At 37.7% G+C, this 23,529-nt stretch overlaps 1 protein-coding gene across 1 annotated transcript in view; it reads right to left on the reverse strand.

Moving 5' to 3' along the window:
- The window catches only part of FAM114A1 (family with sequence similarity 114 member A1), a 72,081-nt gene extending 49,862 nt beyond the window's left edge, over nt 1-22,219 (reverse strand). Inside the window, exons 1-3 of the mRNA XM_074229634.1 lie at nt 22,172-22,219; nt 13,674-14,032; nt 4,969-5,053 (exon numbers count right to left, since the gene is read on the reverse strand). Coding sequence (XP_074085735.1) covers nt 4,969-5,053; nt 13,674-14,024 — 436 coding nt within the window. The 5' untranslated portion in view covers nt 14,025-14,032; nt 22,172-22,219. The remainder of the gene's footprint in view (nt 1-4,968; nt 5,054-13,673; nt 14,033-22,171) is intronic.
- Between the last annotated feature and the right edge of the window lie 1,310 nt (nt 22,220-23,529).

The following is a 23,529-nucleotide window of genomic DNA, read 5'->3' on the forward strand; positions in this document are numbered from 1 at the left end:
AAATATAAAATCCTTAGGCCTAATGACCTATTAAAGGAGAATTATAAATAGAAATGGGCGATGATAAGGCAATGCACATCAGACTTCCATTTCAATTTCTAGAGTTATGAGAAGAAAATACTTTACTATCCTTTAAAAGTCGTTATCATTTTCTCAATTAAAAGGGAACTGGTAAAGCAGACAGTAGCAACTATTATGTGTTCTCAAGGACAAGATCCTAGCCAGAGTACACACACACACACACACACACACACACACACACACACACAGCCATGATGTACACAGTCTTGTTCACTGTAAGGTTCTGGAATTTGCACAGTAGTATGAGGTGTAACACGATCTGTTGAACATGTTCTTTGTGGTGTATTAGAGATAGAAGTAGTTCAATACCATGAAAAGAGATTATATGCAGTAGAGAATAACAACAAACAACAAGTCAAAGTAAATGTCTTTTGGATCAATCCAATTGAGAAAACACAACATAAATCCTATCCAGCTTCTTGATTAGGGAAGCAAGAATCAACTCCCTTTCATGCTTCATATCAGTTAGCAAAACACTGGTAGTAAGGTATACCAGGCCAAGGGTAGATGACAATAAGATATCTAAGAAGGGGTTGAATGGTAAATCTAACAGTAAAAATTTCCAGTTGGATATCACCAACCTCTAAAAAGTTTAGAGAATGATCTTGGAGAGGGTAGAATGAAACAAGCACAAAATCAATACTCATAGTGGCTTCTTCTTCACTTGAAACAGTAAGGCAGCCCTGAGGAAGATACATGAAGCAGTGTATGCCAGGCAAGTCAAACTACAACTACCACCTTGACTTTGACCTGTCTCTCCTAAGATTCAGCTAGGGACCTCTCAAGACCCTGAACTCAAGAGCCTTGGGAAAAGCAATACTTCTTAAAACTAGACCTACTTCTCACCTAGCCACCATGAAGGGGAGATATCATTGTGGACCTACATCCTCATCATCATCAGAGCCATGCTGGCCAATTGCCACCAATGGGAAAATGGATATATGAGCCTTGGATATTGCAACATCCTCAAACCATTATTTCTGCTTCCAACCCAGACCTCACAGTCATCATCCAGGAAATTAACTTTTATGGAGAAGGAACCAGCTGTCCACACCAACTGACAATTAACTGACACCAAAGGCTGGCAAATTAGCCTTGCTGAAGCAACAAGAGACTGAGAGAGCATGTGCCAGTCATTAGAACTGCGCAAGCTACTGTTTGAGGCAAGTTCTGACCTGACTCCTCACACTCTTTGTCAAATTTCCATGCCCTTTGCAAAAATACCTCTTTTCTAGAGATGGATAATTTAACTGTTATTGATACTTAGATAAATTCTGATTAAATTACACTTATGAGATATCTGAACTTGGATGTTGTCTGAACATGGGGCAAAAAAAAAAAACCAAACAAAATGTTGTAACAAAAGTGGACACCAAGGAGAATCTAGAAGAGTCACAAGAGCTCTTGGCTACTTCTTCAATGGGACAGAAATTAAAGTTACCTAGAATAAACTTAGAGCACAATAGCAGTGCAACCAAACCCTCCAGAGTGAATATCTTCAAAGACTGGTCATTTGCTTCTTTGTTCATTAGTACTAATTGAAATACTAGTCTTGTCTACATAGTTGCTCTTCTCTAAACAAAGTTTAGAAGGAACTGTCCACATTCATCTCTAATGAATGACCCCAAGTTCAGATTTAAATTGAAGGAAGTGGGGAAAGTCATTAGACTATATAGGTATGAACTAAATAGCATCCCTTATGAATATGAAGTAAATGTAAAGAAGAGATATAAGGAATTAGATATGGTTGACAGATTACCTGAAGATCTATGGATAAAGGTTCATAATATTGTATAGAAGGCAGCAACAAAAACATCCCAAAGAAAAATAAGAGCAAATAAGAAAATTGACTGATGAGGCTTTATAAAAAACTGAAAACAGAAGGAAAGGAAAAGGGAAAGGAGAAAAATCCAAGTGAATGCAGAATTCCAGAGAATAGCAAAGACAGACTGGAAGATTTTTATAAATAAACAATGCAAAGAAATAAAAGAAAAAGTAGAATGAAAAGGCAAGAAAATGCTTCAGAAAATTAAATATATCAAGGGAATGTTTCAGAGATAAATAGGCATGATAAAAAAGACAAAAATGGTAGGAATTTAACAGAACCAGAAGAAATTAAGAAGCGATGGCAGAACTGTAGAGAATTATACAAGAGAGATCTTAACATTACTGATAATCATTTTTTGTGGTAACTGATCTAGAGTCAGACATTCTGGAAAATGAAGTCAAGTGAGCCTTAGAAAACATTGCTAACAATAAGGGTGATAAAGGTAACAGAATTCCAGCTGAGCAACTTAAAATCCTGAAAGATGAAGCTATTAAAGTGCTTCATTCAATATGCCATGAAATTTGGAAAATTTAGCAGTAGCTAATGGTCCTGCTCTAAAGAAGGGCAATGTCAAATTAATGAACAGTTGTGCTCATTTCATGCTTAAGATTCTGTAACCTAGGCTTCAGCAATATAAACCAAGAATTATCAGAAAAGCAGGGTGGTTTTTCAAGAGGCAGAGGAACTAAAGACAAATTGTCAACATTTACTGGATTATAGAGAAAGCAAGGGAGTTCCAAAAAATCATCTATTTCTGCTTCATTGACTACACTAAGTCTTTGACTACATGGATCACAACAAAATGTGGCAAGCTTTCAAAGTTCTAGATCATCTATTTGTCTCCTGAAGAACCTGTATGTGGTTCAAGAATCAATAGTTATAATCATACATGAACAACTGAACGATTTAAGATTGTGAGAAAAGTATAACAATGTGTATTATACCTTACTTAATTTGTATGCAGAAAGCATCATGAAAAATGCCAGACTGCACAAATCAAAAAACCTGAATTAAGTTTTCCAGGAGAAATATCAACAGTCTTGCCTGACTGGGTGACCTTGGGCAAGTCACTTAATCCCATTGCTTTAAATTAAAAAAAGAGAGAGAAATATCATCAATCTTAGAAATGAAGGCAATGTCACTTTGATGGCAAAAAGTGAAGAAGAATTAAGAAGCCTCTGGATGAGAGTGAAAGAGGAGAGTATAAAAACTAAGGTGGTGGCAAGTTATCCTGTCACTTCCTGGAAAAGAGAGGGAATTATCAGATTTTATATTCTTGGGCTCAAAGATCACTGCAGAGACTGCAGTCATAAAATTAAAAGATGCTTGAATAGAACACCAGCCCTGGAGTCAAAAAGGATCTGAGTTCAAATCCATCCTCAGACACTTAATAATTATCTGTGTGATCTTGAGCAAGTCACTTAACCCCATTGCCTTATAAAAAAAAGATGCTTACTCCTTGGAAGGAAAGTAATGGCAAATCTGTATAATATACACACACACACACACACACACGGGGAGAGAGAGAGAGAGAGAGAGAGAGAGAAACACCTTAACAACACAGGTCTGTATGTTCAAAGCTATGGTTCTTCCTTTGCAATAAATGGTTATGACAAGGGGCAGCTAGGTGGCCCAAAGGATAGAGCACTGGCCTTGGAGTCAGGAGTACCTGGGTTCAAATCTGACCTCAGACACTCAGTAATAATAACCTAGCTGTGTGGTTTTGGGCAAGCCACTTAACCCCACTTGCCTTGCCAAAAAAACAAAACAAAAACAAAAACAAAACCTAAAAAAAATGGTTATGACAGCTGGACTATATGGAAAGCTGAGTGTTACAGTATTAACACTTTCTAATTGTGGTGCTTGAGAAGACTTTTGAGAATCCCTTGGATTATCTAATACTTAAAGAAATTAATTCAGACTAGCCATTGGAAGGTCAAATCCTAAAGCTGAATCTTAAATACTTTGGTCACTTAATGATGACAGGACTCATTGGAAAAGACCCCAAAGTTGGAAAGATTAAAGGTAAAAGAAGAAGGGAGGCAGTAGAGGATCAGATGAGTAGCTAACATTATAGAAGCAATGAATGACCTTGGACAGACTTTGGGAGATAGTAGAGGATAGAAGGGCCTGCCATGCTATGGCCCATGGGATCATGAAGAGTCAGATTTGACTGAATAACAAACAACGTGGGGATGTTGAGGAAAGTGCTGGCTGTTATCTGGAGAGATCTAGGTTTAAATTCTGTCTTTGACAGGATCAAGTCACATGATCATAGACAAGTCATAGTATCATTGGGTCTCAGTTTCTTCATCTACAAAATTTCTTCATCTACAATACTTACATCATTTCCCTGACAGGGTTGTTGTCAGGATAAAACAAGAGGGTTTGTAACCTTCAAATGCTATTGAATTATCAGCTTTTTTTTATACTCTCTGGGTCTGTTGAAAAGTTTAGTGGCTAGCTAGGTCTTTAATGGCAGTTTCTACTGCCCTAAAAAGACCAACATCTGCTCCCATTATCTCAAGACCATAAGTATACTTGGCAAGCACAGAGACAAATGGGCAGGCACACTTCCTCACCAGACTGCATCTGCTGCATCATAAACCAAGCAATCATTCATCTCCTGATGCCCCCCAACCCCCCCTTACCCCCCAAATCCCACCACTGCTTCAGGAGGGTGGGGCAGGAGAATGTGAGAGGGAAAGGAAAGAAGGATTTTTACTGCAGTTGTCTTCATCTCAGGCTCAAAGGTAGAATGAATGACTTGGGGAATTCTGTCTTATCTTTTCCCTGTACAGGTGAGCACCTCTATGCCAGGGTTCAGTTTAAACCCCCTTCTTGGATTACCTCCTCTTCTCCTACCCACTAATTTCTATTTGTGCATGTAGGGTCATAAACAAATAAATACGTAAGCTTTAAGGATATATCACAAGGGAATAATCACAAAGAGTTGATGGAACTAATGCTTAACTCTACCAACACATTGTATAATTTATCCAATTCTATTTCAAAAGAATTTCAATCTCTGTGAATCCCATTCACAATACAATACTTACCAACTGTAGCAGATGCGGAAGACAAAAGGGATTTTCCCCAGGATCCCCATCCTGTCCACCCACTTCCTTGAGAAGAGACCTCATCCTACAGGAGGACAAATCAATCACATCAGCCAACAGCTTATTTCTCCGTCGGAAAAGAAAAACAGCAAAGTTTTAAAACGAAGAAGATATAAAAATCACTAACAATTATGACTTAATGAATTAAGGTTTAACAGGGTCATAAAAGTGTCCCAACACACCTTGCAATATGCACTTTGGTACCAAACTGACTAGTTGTGTTAGTAGTTTCTGAGAGCTTGATTTAAAATAAAAAGCAATTAATTTTCTGTACTCTCATCCCCAGTTCTCTGAATCCCTGGGAGTTAATGACTGGGAACATGAGGATTGTATCTTAAATGTGTCTTAAATTAGAACTGAAAGATCACTTGAAAGTGTTCCCAACAACTTTATCCCATGAAATATTCATAGGACTGAATTTACATGTCCCTCAAAATAAAGTTAACTTTCAAATCTCTGGGTCCAATGTGGACATGAATATACGAAAATCATAGGTAATCTGGGCAAGTGAATTGAAGAAAACAATGAATTAATCTTGATGCCAGGATAAGTTTAAAAGCAGGTAATCAAGAAATAACTGTGGAAAATATCAAACCCATTAACAATGATCCCCTGCCCAAATTGTCACACCTTGACAATTCATTTTCTTAGTCTATTTGCATTATTTCTTTAAGCAGTTTAAAAATATTTTATGTAATTGAAGTCATTTAGTCTTTTATGTTCATCTTATTTCCCTATAATGGGCAATACATAGTTTATGTAATAATTCATATTTGTAAATGGTATTTTTCTTTCTCTAATTTTTTGAGGGAATATGACCTTTTATAATCAGGTTGTATATCCATATGGCACTTACTGTGATATATGATGCAAAATAATGTTCTACATCTGATTTTTTTACAATCTGCTTTCCAGTTTTCTAGTAGTTCTTGCCAAATAGGAAGTCATTCTCTCAGTAACTTATGTTTTTAGATTTATCAATCTAATTAACTAGGAATTAAAACAAGGAAGAAAAAGTAAGACATTTCTACTGAAGTTATAGTTCTATAATTTTTTCCTAAGTAAATTTAAAATATCATCTGTCTATAAACACATATGATATTTTCACAACTAATATGCTATTAAATTTGAAATGCTGATTTTTTATATGTAAGAAAGGAGTGAGAAACATTCATAACTTATTGTCTGATCTTGCTATCTCTTATACTTTATGTTTCTTCCTTAAGAGATATGATTTCTCTCTCATCACATTGAATTTGGATTAATGTATACCATGGAAACAATGTAAAGACTGACAAATTGCCTTCTGTGGCGGGTGGGGGGGAGGGAAGTAAGATTAGAGGAAAAATTGTAAAACTCAAAATAAATAAAATATTTAAGAAACATTCATAAAAATTAGAGGAAGAAATCTTATAACTTCTGAAAATGTTAAATCTAAGTAGAATTTTTGTTTTATACTTTGATTTGATTCATCAGAACAATGGAACCTAGCAGCTGTAGTAAGGACAGATGCAACTCTGATTAACAACATCCTTTCATTGGAAGAAATCATTTCCAATGATCAGGGAGGTCTAATATTGGCATGGAAGTAATAGATTTTGACTCTGACTGAAAATATATTTAATATGATCTGACAGCTGGTAATTGAGTAGTAAATGGAACTAAATGTTACATGAATCTAGGATTTGGTTGTTGTTAGTCTTCCTCTTCCCATCCTACTCTTCTACTATATAAAGGTTGCTTATATCCTCTTGCTTAGAAAATTTTGGTGGGCTATTCCTTAAGTTTTACTCGTAGTCTCTCTCCTCCTATCCAAAACCCACCCTTTTTTTAATGCCTAAGCCATGTCTGTGTGGCATAGTGTAAAGAATGCTAGAATTAGAATCAGGAGAACCTGGGATTAGAAACCAAAGGGTGTCTGGTCAAGACACTTCCTTCATCTTTAAAATGCATTAATGATACTTGTACCTTTTAAATAACAAGGTTATTAAGAGAAAAAAAGATTTTCCAACTCTTAAAGTTCTGAAGAAATGTGAGTTGTTACTTTCAACATGCAATATTTGGGAGTGTTTGATCTAGAGAAGAGAAGACTCAGCCTTCAAGCATATCAAGGATTATTACACAGGAGAGGGATTAGATTTATTCTATTTAGTTCCAGAGAGCAGAACTAAAAATTATGAGTAGAAGTTGTACTTTAGTGTAGAGAAATCTTTAAAAGTTAGATTTGCCCAATGGTCTGGCTCCTGAGAAAGTGTATCTCTCTTACTAGAGCAATTCAAGTAGAAATATCTTAGACACTGGTGAGAGATTTAATACTGGAAATTCCTGCATCAAGCAAGGGCTTGGACAGGATGACTTCTTTAATTCCCCTGAATTCTAAAAATGTGTTAATGATTCTAAATAAACATTTGTTACTTTTGATTGGGGACAGTAGTAGTGTCTGAGAGCCTAAAAATGGTTTGTCTTAAAAGTTCAATGAATCTTTTTTCACCCTGTTAGGTACACTACTCTATTCTTAACACCTATAGGTAATAGGGTCTAAATGCAAAAAAGAAAAGAATGGAGAAGGGGGTCAAAGAAGAGAATCAAGAATAGAAGGGACTCATACTCCTGTTGCAAACAGGTTAGATTGAGAAGGAAGAGAGGAGACAAGAAGATAGAAATAACCAGGGACAACTACTGAAGCCATATTATCAAAGGAATTCTATTGATACTTGCTTTTTTTTATATACTTCTTCATGATTGCTGTATGCAGAAGTATTCACCTTGAATCACTACATCTGTCTAAGCTACAGGCAACCTTTATCATAAGCAGGAATCCCATCCAAAGTGAGCAATTGTAGAGCCATAATTGGGGTAGACCTGATTTCCTGAACTGAGGCTAGAACTAACTTTTCTAGAACCAAAAGAACACTTTGGAACCCAAGGTTCTTTGGTGAGACACAAGCAGAGATCTCTGTCCTTTTGTATGAGCATGATCTACTAATATTCTAGATGCCATTTGTAAACCCTCGAGTTAGATTAGGGATAGATGTGGCTATGTTTCTATTCCTTGAGATGCATAACTGGACTAATTCAATACCATATCTGTTTCTCCATTGTTACCATTAGTAAAAATCCTTAGAAAATATCAAGTGCTATATGCTGGGTAATTGATTATACTGCTTCCAAAGCAGTTTCCTGACAACTTTATAAAATATACAGTATACTCTCATGCATACGCTATTGATGAAGAAGCTAATTATAATAATAACTAACATTCATATTCCTATTTTTCAGATGAAGAAACTGAGGCTGAATTTGAACTGAGTTCTTTCTGACTCCATACTCAGTGCTGCCACCTCATTGCCTCTAATAAATACAAGAAAAACAAAGATATCTGCATATTTCTACATCATTCAAAATATTGAAGAGATGATTCCTAGTGAAAAAAGTAGAGCCAGAGGAACAGATTACACACTAGGACTCTGGACAAGTAGGAGACTGAGGAGAGCTCAGAGTAACTGAAAAACTGTAAAGACTATATTTTAGCACTGAAGTAAGATAGATGAATAGTTTCTGATCAAGTTTAGCTGGTTTAATTGATTCAATATTAAATGTTTAAGAAAACTTAAAAAAGACTAAGGCTTTAAACTAGAGTTCAGAGGTTGAGTGATTTACCTGTCGTTATGTCACACAAGTTGTTGAGTTATTTTTTTAGTTGTATCTGACTCTCTGTGACCCCATTTGAGGTTTTCTTAGCTAAGAAACTGAAGGGTTTGCCATTTTCTTCTCCAGTTCATATTATGGATGAGAATACTGTGGTAAATATGGTTAAAGTGATTTGCCCAGGGTCACCCAGCTAGTAAGTGTCTGAAGCTGGATTTGAAATCAGGTCTTCCCAACTCCAGGCCCAACACTCTTTCTATTCAGCCACTAACTGTCCTAGGAAGTGGAGGACTGAGAACTAAATCCAAGATTTCCTGATCCTAGATACAAGATTCTTTCTGTTATGCCACACTGTCTTTCATATACTTCCTCAGAGAAAAAGCTGTGAGACTTCTGTGATGTTCTTCAGTATAACAGAGAGAAGTTAAGCCCTAGCAAGAAACCATGGTTGGTGGTAATAGGAACAGAAGCAAGCTGGAAAAAGAAAAGGAAGGGGGTCACCTAGGAATTAGCCAGGCTATAAAGCGGTTACAAAGAAGTTACAAGAGCAGGTCACCCAATCCTACCCCTCCCATTCTCCAGGTCTATATTGCTTCCTCAGTCTCTCAGGCTATTATCCTTGACTCTCATTCTACTCTATCTTGAAGTGATGAGAGAGGGGTTATTAGTAAAAAGTCAAGGAATTCAGGTAGAGCAATACATTGGAGATGTGCATCAGGACCTCTTCTAAAACCACGTAAATATTTAAGTTAACCTTCTGTTGTCTTTATGAGACTGTACACAGAGCTGAGAGCAACCTTAGAGATCATCTGGCCAAACTCCCTTATTTTACAGATAAGGAAACTGAGAGCAAGGGAGACTGTCTTGCCCAAGGTCACAAAGGAATTGTAACATAATATCTATAGTAACACATCACAGTCCTGTTGTGCTATGACTCAGGTTGACCCAAATCTTGTGAAAATTCTCGTGTTCTTGTACAGTGTTAGAAAGAATAAATAAGTGGATGGTAGGCAAGGGAACAAGAGGTTTTCTGTGTCATGGATGAGCTCATGGATTCCCCCCCCTCTTATGCATCCTGGTGCTAAAATATTGGATCTTGGCTGTTATATCTTGGGAAGGCAGTTAGTTAGGAGGTCATATGGTTTTTCTCTCTTTGATTCCCTAAGGGTCTGATGTGGTCCAGGACTTATACTGCTTAGGAGCTAAGATGTAGAGTTCATCTAGAATGGGAGACAAAGACATGTCTGCTGATTCCATTTCAGATATATATGTCTAACTGATGCTTTGTAAATGCAATCCTCTACTGCCAGACAGGCTGGTATAGTAGGGACGGCATTGGATTTGGAGTCAGAAAAGACCTGAACTTGAATCTCACCTCTAATACTTGCTAGCTGGATGATTTCTAGGCAAATGGCTTAACCTGAGCCTCAGTTTTCTCATCTATAAAATGGAGATAATAATCCAAGTAGTACTTCACAGGAGCATTTGAGGATCAAATAAGACAATCCCCTGTTGGATTGTGAAGTCCTTGAGCATGGACTATCATTTACCTTTCTTCATGTCCCCAAGCACTTCTGTAGGATTAAAAAAGTGCTTAATTGATGTTTATTGGCTGATTACATAAAAACATCTTACAAATCTTAAAATAAAAAGTAAAATATAAATAAATAAATAATAAAATAAAATATAAAAGTCTGCTGTTACAGACAGATCATGACAAGAAGAGAGGGAAGAGAACGAGTATCCCTAGTATAATTATAGTTGGAGAAAACCAACCATAATTCTAAATTAAGTGGAGGTGAGGTTTTTATATGCTATTGGTAAAGTACAATATGAGTTAAATGGGTTTTTTTTGAGGTCTAGACTGGTATAGCCACACACTGAAGTGCATAGAACATTGGACTTGGGCTGAATTCAAATCATGGCTCTACTATTTATAAGTTGTATGACTGGATAAGTCAAAAGGAAATGCTTAGACCAGTGGGAAAATGTAAATAGAAATGAATCCCTTTGGCTGAATGTTGACTTGGAAAACTATATAAGATTAACATTATCTATGTTGTTTTGAACTTTTATTGTTGCTATGAATGACACTGTTTCTAAAGAAAAATCAATTCTGGATTACAAACAACTGCTTTACAAACTTTTAAAACACAGTTCATTTGTAAGTTTTGGAACACTCATATTTTAAGTAAAATTACATAAAGACCACAAGTTAGTGAAAACTGCAAAATGCCCCTGGGAGGATAATATCAAATAAAGTTAAGAGACATGGTTTCCTTTCATTAACTCTGCCATTAGTTACATGACCCAAGGAAAAGCAGTTTTTAATTTTCTTCCTTTATAAAACAAAAACAAATTAGTTTAACCTTTCAGGGTGAAAAAAAATACCAAGGCAATAAAGATCCTTTCATGTTGATCTCATTTTTTCCTTTGGATCCAAGACCACATGAAGAACACCATCTTCAAGACTGAAGCATGGGAGTGAGGAGGATGTAAAAGAAAGAAAAATTTATTTCAGTATTCATGTGTCTGGAATAGATTATTCTCCAAGGTTGTGAGCGCCCCTTCACTATAAGTATGCTAACATAGCATCATAGAGATGGAAGTAATGGAGATGATGGTGATCATGGTAACTAGCATTTATATAAAACATTAAGGTTTGTAAAGAGCTTTAAAATTTTATCTCATTTTATGATCATAACACCCTTGAGAGGTCGGTAGTCTAATTATTCTAATTTTACAGATGAAGAAACTGAGACAGTGGCTTGTCCTATGTCATACTAGTGAAGAGTCTGAAGCAAGACTAGAATACAGGTCTTCTTGACTCCAGGTCTAGCTCTCTATCTACTCACTATAGAGTGGTTAAGATATTCTTGTTTTAGATGCAGATTTTTAGAGGGTATTCCTGACTTAGATAAAGGGTAGGTGATCTCTAAAAGTCTATTACCAAAAGTATAGCCTTAAATCTTACCTGAGGGGAGGATAAGCCATTTCAGTCACAGACAGCCAGCACAACTGGTGGGTTGCACTTGCCAAGTAATAAATAATAGGATATTCTATAGTGCTGAGGTTGTAGTTATATAGTCAGAAGTCACCAACAATGCAGCTTTAGCTAGGTTCCCCTGCCCCCAAGCTATTCCTTCTCCTTAGTTCCCCATACACAACCCAAATAAAGATAAAGCCCATTTCCATGGAAATGTTGGTGATAAGATTCTTTATGAAAATGTAAATACTTTAAAAGAAAAAATGAAAAAATATTTTGTCTTATTATACAAACAAAAGAAAATGTTCATTTTCTAAACACATTATTTTCTGATGTGACTTATGATAAGCCTTTTGTGGGTAAAGGCTAAGAATGTTTTTCATTTCTTCCCATAGGCTAGAAGAGAAAGGTAAATTTAAAAAATGATGCATTCTAGGGCCGGAATAGGATCTGTCTCTTCCAATCCACAAAAGCCTTGCTTCTACTAGCACAGATCACAACCTCTCCCTGCAAATTGATGGTTTCATAATGTGTTTTTTCTGCAGTATTTGCTATGGTTGTAGTACTCTTTCCTGGAGATTCTCTTTTCTGCGTTTTTGTGACACTGCTCTCTCCTGATTCTTCTCCTAGCTCTCTGACTTTATTTGCTCAGTATCGTTTGCTGAATCATCATCCATGGCAGGCCCCCAACTGAAGGAATTCTTGACTCTCAGTCTTGGGTGGTCTTCTCTTTCTCTACACTGTCTCAGTGACTATCAGCTTCTGCAAACTCTCTATATAAATGACTCCCAGAAATATCCAGCTAGGGCCTCTCTCCTAAGCTCCAATTTCTCGTTTCTTAACTTCCCACTGAATTTTTAAAATTGGATGCTTTATAGGCATCTCAAACTAAGAAATCCAAAATAAAATTAATCACCTTTCCCCTTAAACACACTCATCTTCTGAATTTCCATCTTTCTATTTGACGGTGTCTGCATCCTTCTAATTATCCAGATAAACAGCCTCAGAGCCATCCTTGACTCCTTGTGCCTTCTTACTCTACATATCCATTAAGTTCCCAAATTGTGTGGTTTCTAACCCTACAATATTTCTTGCACACATTTCCATATTTTTACTCATAGAGTGAGCATATAGTTCAGTCCTTCTCACTTGGATTATTGCTTCATTCTCCTAATTGGTCTTATTTCCTTTTCCCTTCCCACACCACATAACTGAAAAGATGATTTTCCTAAAATTTTATTGCGTTATCTTTATTCAATAAATTCCAACTGCTTCCTATTACCTCTGGGATCACATATAAACTCCTCTATTTGACTGATATTCAACATTCTAGCCCATCTTGTCTTTCCAGAATTATTACATATCCCTCTCCTCCACACATACCACAATCCAATCAAACTGATCTTCTGGCTATTGCTAACACACAACATCTCATCTCCCAACTCAGTGTCCTTGACTGACCCCCATGCTTGGCAGATACTATACTTCTTTTGTCTCTTAGATTTCCTAGATTTCTTCTACATTCAGTTCAAGCACTGTCTTCTTCATGAGGTCTTTCCTTATTGTTCCATCTGATCACATCTGCCTCAAGCTATAATGTATTTATATGTGATATGTTTTGCATATATCTGTATATGTCCCTCCATTAGAATGTAAGCTCCTTGAGGGAAGGGACCATTTTTGCCTTTGCTTCCGTATCCTCAGAACCCAGCACAGTATCTAGGGGATAATAAATGCATGTTGACTGATTGGTGTCAAGGCCAAGCTCTAAAGGCTTGATTATAATATGCAAACAGATTATTTTAATTACCCTTTCTCTAGTCACTTGGGGGGGGAGGAAAGAAGTATATTCAGTGGAATTGTTCTCTTTGCATGTTGTTTTCCAATAAAAAGGTTTGAAAACATTCTACATCTTTTTTATGGAGAGGGGTGGTCATATAATCTACTGCTTCTAGCAGACTGTGAGGAACATTCTGGGAATAACAAGTTGAATTATATAAATTCCACTTACCTGGTTGCTTTGCTCACTCAGTAATACTTCAGATGCAGGGTCTGGCTCAAGGCTTACAGATTCAATGCACTCAACAAGTATAGCTTCTGTTGTTCCCACAATAGGAGGTTCTTTTACAACTGTGTCTTCTATCAAGGGAGTGTTAGGATGCTGGGTCCCAGTCACCTCTTCATCCTCTACTTTTATGGTTTTGTCTACCTCTTCTTTCAGTCCGATTGGTGGAGAGTCATTCACAATTTCAGGTGTTTCATGGTGTATTGCAGCATCCTCAAGTAAAGAATCTTTATTGGGCATCTTGGTTATTTCAGTTTTTTCTTCAGGTGCTATAGTGTTATTTGTGTCTTCAGACATTTTTATTTCTGTGCAATATATAGATTTTAAAAAATTAAATTAGTTAATCTGTGATTTCAAAGTTTTTCACTGGAGATCTCTAATCATGTCACTTTGTTGCAGACATGTACACCCAGAAATGAAATCTGGAAATAGCAAATGTCTTTCCACAAGTCAAAAAATAGATCACTATAGTAGAGTTAGAAGGGACCTTAGACTTCATTAGGCTCAATCACCTCATTTTGCAGATAAAGAAATTGAAGCATAAAATGGTTAAGTAACTTGTCCCAGATTAAACAACTAATAAACTAATAATCTGAGGCAGGATTTGGAAACAGGTCCAAACACACCAGTCCAAAGCCATATCCACCACACCATGTTGGTTCTTAAGATTTCTTTATACAGTACAAACATCTTAGAACTTTCATGGAGCTTTCTATTTGTTGTCAAGGAAAATGAAATTGTAAATTTTCCATTTATTGATATGACTTGAACATAATAAACTAAGAGAATTATTATCTGTACTAATAAGTGGATATATACAAAACCAAGCAGACTGACAAAAATAGCATATTTAGTTTTGAAATATAGTCAGAGGTAGTCACACATTTACTGTGACACAAACTTATATCAGACAATGCTTTCAGATCCATTCTTCTATTTGTAGTCTGAGATTTGGGTGGGCAATGACAAAAGAAGGTGAAGGACGGAATGAAAAAGGAAGAGGGGAAAAGTCAGTTCTTAGATCTTACCAAACCACATTGTTTTTAAAATCAGAAAATCCTACTTCTAATAGTACACATGGCAATATTAAGCTTCATATTATGGTGACAAGTCAAAAATCACTTGTACATAAAGATACATACAGGATGCAATTTTCAAACATTGCTTAGATACACAAAAAAACTTGCATTGAATGGAGGTTTCTTCAAAAGGGGATAACAAGGGACAGCTAGGTGTCACAGTAGATAGAGCACTGGCCCTGGAGTCAGGACGATCTAAGTTCAAATCCGAACTCAGACACTTAATAATTACCTAGCTGTGTGGCCTTGGGCAAGCCACTTAACCCCATTGCCTTGCAAAAACCAAAAAAAAAAAAAAAATGGGGGGGATGACAAGGAGTAAATGAATTGTGGCAAGTATAGCATATAGACATTGGCAGTGTTTTAGATATAGAATCACAGAATCTGAGAGTTGAACAGCACCTTGAGGGTCATCCAATCCAATACATATCTAAACAGGAATGACCTTTCCAGAATATTCTAACCATTGCTAGAAGGTTCTCCAAATGAGCTAAAAACCAGTGATCCCATTGATGTAACCAATCCTACTTTTGAACAGGTTCTATAAGGCTATTTTTCTTATATGATGACTAAATTTCCCTAACAGTGATTTCTATCCATTCCCATCTGAGGATAGACAGAACATGTCTAAGATTTCCTCTCCTTGACAACCCTCCTAATACTTCAAAGTAGCTAACTATTCCCATTTCACCCCCCCAAGTTTTCTTTTTCCCAAATCCCTTCAATTGATCCTGATATAGAGTGTTTTTTAGTCTTCTTACTTTCTTATCACCCTCCTCTGGATCCTTTACAGGTTATCACTGTCCTTCCTAGAACTAAACATAATACTTCAGATGGTGACTGCTCAAGGCAGAGTGTAATGGAATCATCACTTCCCTCTTATTTATGGATATTAGGCCTAAGATCCCGATTTTTTGGCCGCTATATCACTCTCACAGGTGACAGGAGTTGTGAGATATTGCAAATACAAAGCATCAGAACTGTTCAATGGAATGTAATTCCCAGGTTTCTAAGTTGGGGCATGAGCTGAGAGAAATTAGATTCATCTCCCTGTTGGAGGAGGCTAGGATGCTACCAGCCTTCGAGTGGTTTGAATTAAACCCCTATCCAAACTACAAGCATTATGAGCCACGATACTGCAGAACAGACCTGGGGCACTCTGAGTTAATTTTGCTGCAGTAGGAATGACCAGAAGCACAGATGTGCACCTTTGGGGTGAACTCTCTAGCTAGAGCAGGATGATTCAGATACTCCTCCCTCCTCTGGCCCAATCTTGTGGCAGGCTATTTTGAGTTGCCCAGAATGTTTTTAGTAAAGTAATTCCTCCTCTGAACTCTCAGGGTCTTAGTGTTACCAGATGTGGAAACTCCTCCTATGATACCCTCATAAGTTAATCAGGATCCTTCCCATTATAGGTGACTCTGGCACAAAATGATAGGAATATTGATCTTACAATTCTGTAGATGAGCTTGGAGAGTATAAATCAACAAATAATAATTGAATGTCTACTCTCTATAAGGACTCATTTGTACATTGTTAAAGGTTTATATGTGGGCTGAAGTGGGAAACCCCTATACTATTTTCTTATGGCATTTAAAAAAATTATATTAAACATTTTTTCTTTCTAAATTTTGAGTTCTAAATTCTCTCCCTCTCCATCATGCTCACTCTTAAAGGTAAAGTAATCTACTTTAAAGGTAAGCAATGTGATATCAATTATACATGATACATATAAACATAAATATAAACATCATGTGATGTTTATTCTTCCTTCTTTAAGAAGACCAAGACATCAGGGAGATGATGCCATGACAAGCAAGTGAATTGGAGTTGACTGAGGGGGTGCTGTGCTAAGCCACCAGCCTCATTTTCTCCTCCAGAGCCATCTGGGTCCAGTGGCCAGATATGAATCAGGACAACTGGAAATGACCTGGATATGAGGCAGTCAGGTTAAGTGACTTGCCCAAGGTGACACAACTAGTAAGTGTCAAGTATCTGAGACTGGATTCAAACTCCCATCCATCTGACTACAAGGTCAGTGCACTATTCATTGTAGCACCTATGCAAAACATATTTCCATATTAGCCATATAGCCCCCAAAAAGCAAAAAAAAAAAATCAACCCACAAGAAAATTATACTTCAATTTGCAATCTGAGATTTATCAGTTCTCTCTATGAATGTGGACTTTTTTATCAATTTGAGTGCTATGGAATTATCTTAGATCATTGTATTGATCAGAGTAGCCAAGTCTTTCACAGTTGAGCATCACCACAACATTGCTATTACTATGCACAATAATCTCCCAGTTTTTCTCACTTCATTTTGTTATCTGTTCATATAGGTCTTACCATGGTTTTCTGGTACTATGCCCTAATAATTTCTTATAGCAAAATCTTATGCCATAACTTGTCCAGTCATTCCCCAATTGATGAGCATCCCCTTAATTTCCAATTCTTTGCCACTACAAAAAAAAAGCTGCCATAAATATTTTTGTTCATATAGGTCCTTTTCCTTTGATCTCTCTGGGAATACAGGCTCAGTGGTGGTGGTGGTATTGCTGGGTCAAAAAAAATCACAGTTGAACTTTTGAACATAGGTCCAAATAGTTCTCCAGAATAGTTAGCGCAATTCACTAATCCAACAACAATTCATCAGTGTTCCATTTTCCCTCATCCCCTCTAACGTTTGTTTGAATTTGCCTTTTTCTAATCAATAGGGATTTAGAACATTTTTTTCATATGACTATATATATATATATATATATATATATATACAAATTGTGTGTTTGTGTGTGTGTGTGTGTGTGTGTGTGTGTGTGTGTGTGTGTGTGTGTAGCTTTGATTTCTTCTTTGGAAAACTTTATATTTTTTGACCTTCAACAATTATTTTTATGGATTTGACTCAATTCTCTATATATTTGAGAAATGAAGGCTTTCTCAGAGACATCTGCTTTCTTGTTCCACTAGCCCATTGCTTCTTTTTTTTCTTATGGGGATAAAATTGGTAAATCTATAGCCAATCCAAAGACTCTTTTCAAATTGATAGTTGCACTTTTCTCCTTCCAGCAATGTTTTTGACCAAAACTAACAAGTGACATGGACAGGCAGTGTGGTGTTATGAATGGTAAGCTGGCCTTAGAGTCCAAAAGTGAGGGTTTAAAAAAATCTTTCCTTTAACATAAATATAGGCAATTCACTTAACCTCTGAGCCTTAATTTTTCATTTATAAAATGAGGATAAGAGTATCTTTACTTCTCAGGGTGGATGTGAGGCTCCAATAAAATTTATAAAAAGCATGATGCAAATTTTAAAACACTATAAGAATGTCAGTAATTTTCATCACTCCCTCTTTTTTTGTTTTTACTTCAATGAACAAAAGATCCATAGCAATACAGCACTGGGGAAAGAGAATGTTATATAAATTTGGTCCTAAAAGGGCAAATACTTTTGAGGTACATACTAACTTAAGATGGAGTGAACTATTTCTTCTTCCTTTCCCACATTTTGTTTTAATTTGTTACTAAACCAATGAAACCTAGATTTATATTGATTGACAGGTTGACCAGTATATAAAAGTACAAAATCTGTCCAAAGACAGCAAAGCAATTACAGATATTCCTGAAATCTCAGACTAATATTTAAACTATCCTTTGCTAACACATAAGAAATGTCTATCAATGGAAATTCTAGAGGGATTGAAAATGGAAATGGGGGGGGGCTGACAGTTTTTAGATGGGGACAAAGCTTTCTCAATTGGTGAGCAATGCAATTATTTATTCTAACCCTGTAAAGAACAAAAAAGATCTGTGCAATTGCATAGTCTGGCTCTGAATAACAAAGAGTTTATTCCTTCAAATCTCAAATCTTTTGCATTAGATCTTTCCCAATTTCTCCCAAAGGAAAGTGTTTCTCCCTTCCCTTCAAAATTACCTTGTATTTACTTTGCATGAAGGGCAGTCATGTTGTTGGGAATAAAGATTCAATCTTAGAGCCAGGAAACCTGGGTTCAAATTCTGCATGGAATATAATCATTGTATAACTTTGGGTAAGTCATTTAATCTATCAGTCCTCTAGGCAAATTCTATATGACTATACATTATAGATAAGGTGCCTACCCGTGTTGGTGGAGAAACTGTCTTATCTAAGAGGTCGCTCTATCCATGAAATCATAGATTCCATCCCTGACCTTTATTTACTTTGTATATACTTAAGTATGTGTACCAATACAGCCAGCATCAGCTCTTTGGAGGCCAGGATTGTTTCATTTTTGACTTTGCATTCCTAGTGGAACATAGAAGGCACTTAATAAATACTTTTTTAATTGAGTTGAGGTTAAGAAACTGTTAGAGACATAGCATGGCACAGTGGTGAGAGGGTCAATTTTAGTGTCAAGGTGTCTGATATGTATGTATTTTTTCTAAATTTTCTAAGACTGTAACTTATAGAATTGCCCCATTTCTATTCTGGCAGTTCCCTATAGAGATGAAATAAAAGGTCTATTGGTGGTGTGGTGTGGTGGGGGTGGGCTAAGGGTTAAGACTTACACCTTCATGTTCATTTAATATAGATTGATACCAAGGATCACATTTTAGGCATTAACTAGTATTAACTAGTACCTCCCCCAATTTTATCATTGAAATTCCTAATTATAGAACAAAATTTGTTACAATAAGCAGCTAATTATCCTAGAACCTGAAGAGGGGGTAAGGAAGAAGAGGAAGCTACCTGATCCCTTCTCTTTCTCCATGCCAGCTACATGTTTACTTCTCACATGCAAGGAAGTACTAATTCTTAAGTGACTGACATTAGCCTCACAACTAATTTTTACTTTACCCCTTCTAGGAACCAATATAACACACAGAGAACACACACACACACACACACACACACACACACACACACACAGAGATACACACTTTTTAAGACCACATTAATTATGATAAAAAAAATACAGCCACTTTCAAAAGAATCACAATTAAAATGCAAAGGTGTTTTTGATGACAGTAACTGCAGAAAAGTAACAACTGACACAGTAATAAGCCTTATTATAAGAAGTACACAAGAAAGCATCAATTTCTACCCTATCTTTTAAAATTCTCCTGTTTGTTCCTTGATACTTGAAACTGCTATTAGAAATTCATTTCCTTGGCTTAAAATGTTTACCTTGGTGCAAGGGTTCTTATTATTTCTGTATATTGTACCTTTTTTGGCATCTGAGGAAGTCTATTTATCAGGAGAAAAAAGTTTTAGAGTGCATATAATAAAATCCATAGGATGACAGAGGAGACTAATGATATTGAAATAAAGTTACAAATTTATTTTTAAGTCTACAGGCCTCAGGTTAAGATCACCTGCTTTAGTATCAGACTTTTTCTTAGGGGCAAACATTAATAGAAGAAAGGAGGTTAGGGCTACTGAAAGATAAGAAGATATGATAAACAGGGAGATATATTGGAGATCTGTAGTAAGAGGACTTGGGTTCACATTCCCAATTCTTCCACTTACTACTTGTGACCACTTAAGATTTCAAGTCTCCTTATTTGATCAAAATGAGAGACTAGAACTTTATAATTTTTAAACTCTGTTCCAGTCCAAAATCTATGATCCTATGATGCAGAGAGGACATACTGATAGCACATTTTTGAAAGCAAAGTTTGTCTAATCCTCAATTTTACCTAGGACTGGCATAATATTAATATGCATACCTATTCATACATATATAAAAATTTGCATATACATTCATACACACATACTTTTATATACATAAATTTGCATATGTATTCATACATACATTTTATATATACATTTGCATAAACATTCAAATATACAAATTTGCATATACATTCATATATACTTTATATATAAATGTACATATACATCCATACATACATACTTTGACATGTATAAATTTTCATATGCATTCATACATACATACTTTGATATGTATAAATTTTCATGTGCATTCATACATACATACTTTTATATATAAATTTGCATAGACATTCATACATACATACTTTTATATATAAATGTGCATATCCATTTATACATACATACATATTTATATATATAAATGTGCATATCCATTCATACATACATACATACTTTTATATATATATAAATTTGTATATCCATTCATATATACATACTTATATATATAAATTTGCATATCTATTCATACATACATACTTCTATATATATAAATTTTCATATGCATTCATACATACACACTTTTATATACATAAATTTGCATATACATTCATATGTACATACTTTTATATATATAAATTTCCATAGACATTCATACATATCTATATCTATATCTATATCTATGTGTGTATGTGTGTGTAAATTTACATATACACAGATCTTTTGCACACATAGCCTTATCCAACAGGGAATTCCCTGTTGGGGGAGGGCAGTAAACCAGCAAGGCAGCAAGGAAATCCATGAAGAAGATTTTCCAAGGAAAACTTACAGCAGCTTCCAGTATCCCAGAGAAGGAATAGGGTGAGAGCTGGCAGCAGGAAGGCCCTACCTGATCAATACTTCCGGGAGAGAGGAACTTTGAAAAGAAAGGGACTTTGAATAAAAAGTGTCAGAGAAAGGGTTGTTCTGAGCTATCCGGAAGCACTCCTCAAATGCCAGGGCAAAGTGGATGGGAGGATGCGGGCTGTGGGAGGGGAGTGACAGCAAGCAGGGTCTGCTCTGGCAGAGGTGAGTCTGAAAAGCAGACAAAAGCCTCCAAACTCGCGCCAGGGGGCCCGGAGGGGCATGGATGCCCCAGAGTGGAACCTGCCTGCCTTTTCCTCCTACCTCTTCCTTTCCTCTCCTTCAAAGCAGTCCAGGGCGCTTTGGCTCTCCTGACACCTGCGCTCTAGAAGAGGGAGATTTGGTACAACTCTGCCCCGGCGGAGAGTGTGGAATGGCGCGGCCGCGAGGCTGGGATGGACAGTGCGGACCGGCACGGGAGGTCCGGGCTGGGTGCCCACACCCCACAGCTCTCGCCGGCCGGCGGCCGTGGACATGGCAGGAGGACGCCCCTACATCGCCTTTGCCCTGACCGCCCGCCCCTTCGTCGGACCCGGCCCCCAGTGAGCCTCTGCCCCGGGACAGCATCCCGCTCCTGGCCCGGGTGGCCCAGCCGGCCCGGGTGGGCAGGACTAGCGACGAGGTCCCTGCCCTCGGGGGGCCCTGCGGGTAACAGATGCCCCCCGGCCACAGACCCCCCCCATCCCCGCACTGCCCCCAGCCCCGCTGCGCCCAGGGGCGCCGGGGCCCGGGGAAGAGCGGGCGAGGGAGCGCCCGGCTGGGCCAGGGAAAGGAAAGGCAGAAAGGGCAGAAAGGGGGCTGGGGGCTCCTTACCGCCGGAGCCGCCGCGCTGGTCCCGGGCGCCCGGGCCCGTCCCCGCCCCGCCACGTCGGCAGGGCCGGAGAAGCTGGGCGGGCCGGGGGCGGGCCCGGGGCTGGGGCCAGGACTCCAGGGTCCGGCCCGGGCAGCCGGCCCCGCCTCCGCCAGCCTGCGGCCGGGCCAGCCCGGAGCCGACCCGCAGCCGACCCGCTGCCCAAAGCCCCGGGGCGGACTCCCGGAGGCGCTTGTTAGCCCTCCGGGGCCTCTTCTTCTATCCCCTCTCTGGGGACCCCCCCCAATTGTGACCCCTGGAAGAACCCGTCCGGAAAGGGGACCCAAGGATCCAAGAGCGAGAGCCCAAAAGGACCCGTTTTCTAGAGAAGGAAACTAAGGCGCTAACTTGTCATCCTCTGACTGGTGGGCGACAGAAGCCTGGGCCTCGAACCCGACCCTCCTGAAGCCCCTCAGTGTCCCTTCCACTGGTGTCCGAGGTGGAAACTTTGCCGAGGACGCTCTTAGTTATGTTTTACTTGAACCTTTTCTCTCTGGGTTTGCTTCTTGGTTTCTTGTGAAAAAAGAATAATAACTTTTTAAATGCTCAACTAGATGGAACACAGAAAAACACTGCTGCCAATTGCACTCCTGGATGGGAAATACCCCCATGTTATTGCTTTGCCTGATTTTTTTTTTTTTTTGATTAAAGACTATCTCCAGTCTATATTTTCGTCTCTGGATGACTTCTTTTTTTTTGTTTTTTTTTGTAGGTTTTTGCAAGGCAAATGGGGTTAAGTGGCTTGCCCAAGGCCACACAGCTAGGTCATTATTAAGTGTCTGAAGCGGCATTTGGTCAGGTACTCCTGACTCCAAGGCCGGTGCTTTATCCACTACGCCACCTAGCCCCCTATATTTTCATCTCTGGACTTAAATCTTAGGAAAACGAAAACAGAACCCCATTAATACTGCAGAAAAGTAATTAAAGAGAACTTTTTGTTAAATTCTACTTAGAGGATTTGTTACACTTAGATTCTTCGATCTAATATAGAAATATGGACAGTTGTCAGAGGGTGACATTCTAAACAGCAATGATTACTTCTGTGAGAATCTAAACTCCTTAAGGGTATGGACTCTAGTTTTTGTCTTCTGGATCTAAGGGCGAAGGACAGTGTAATTGCTTGATAAATGTTTTCTGAATTTAATTGATTTTGGTCTGTGACATTTTGCAGGTTTGCTATTTTACTGTCACACCTGTTGTATGCAAAAGGTGCTTGGAAAGAGCTTTATTTGTTATTTCTTCAGGGTGGTTTCATGGATACTACACAAGAGTATTATGAAGAATGATTTTTTTGTTATTGTTGAAGAATTACAATCCTCTC

The sequence above is a fragment of the Macrotis lagotis genome, chromosome 3 (assembly GCF_037893015.1).
Source record: "Macrotis lagotis isolate mMagLag1 chromosome 3, bilby.v1.9.chrom.fasta, whole genome shotgun sequence".
In the NCBI taxonomy this organism is placed as follows: domain Eukaryota; kingdom Metazoa; phylum Chordata; class Mammalia; order Peramelemorphia; family Peramelidae; genus Macrotis; species Macrotis lagotis.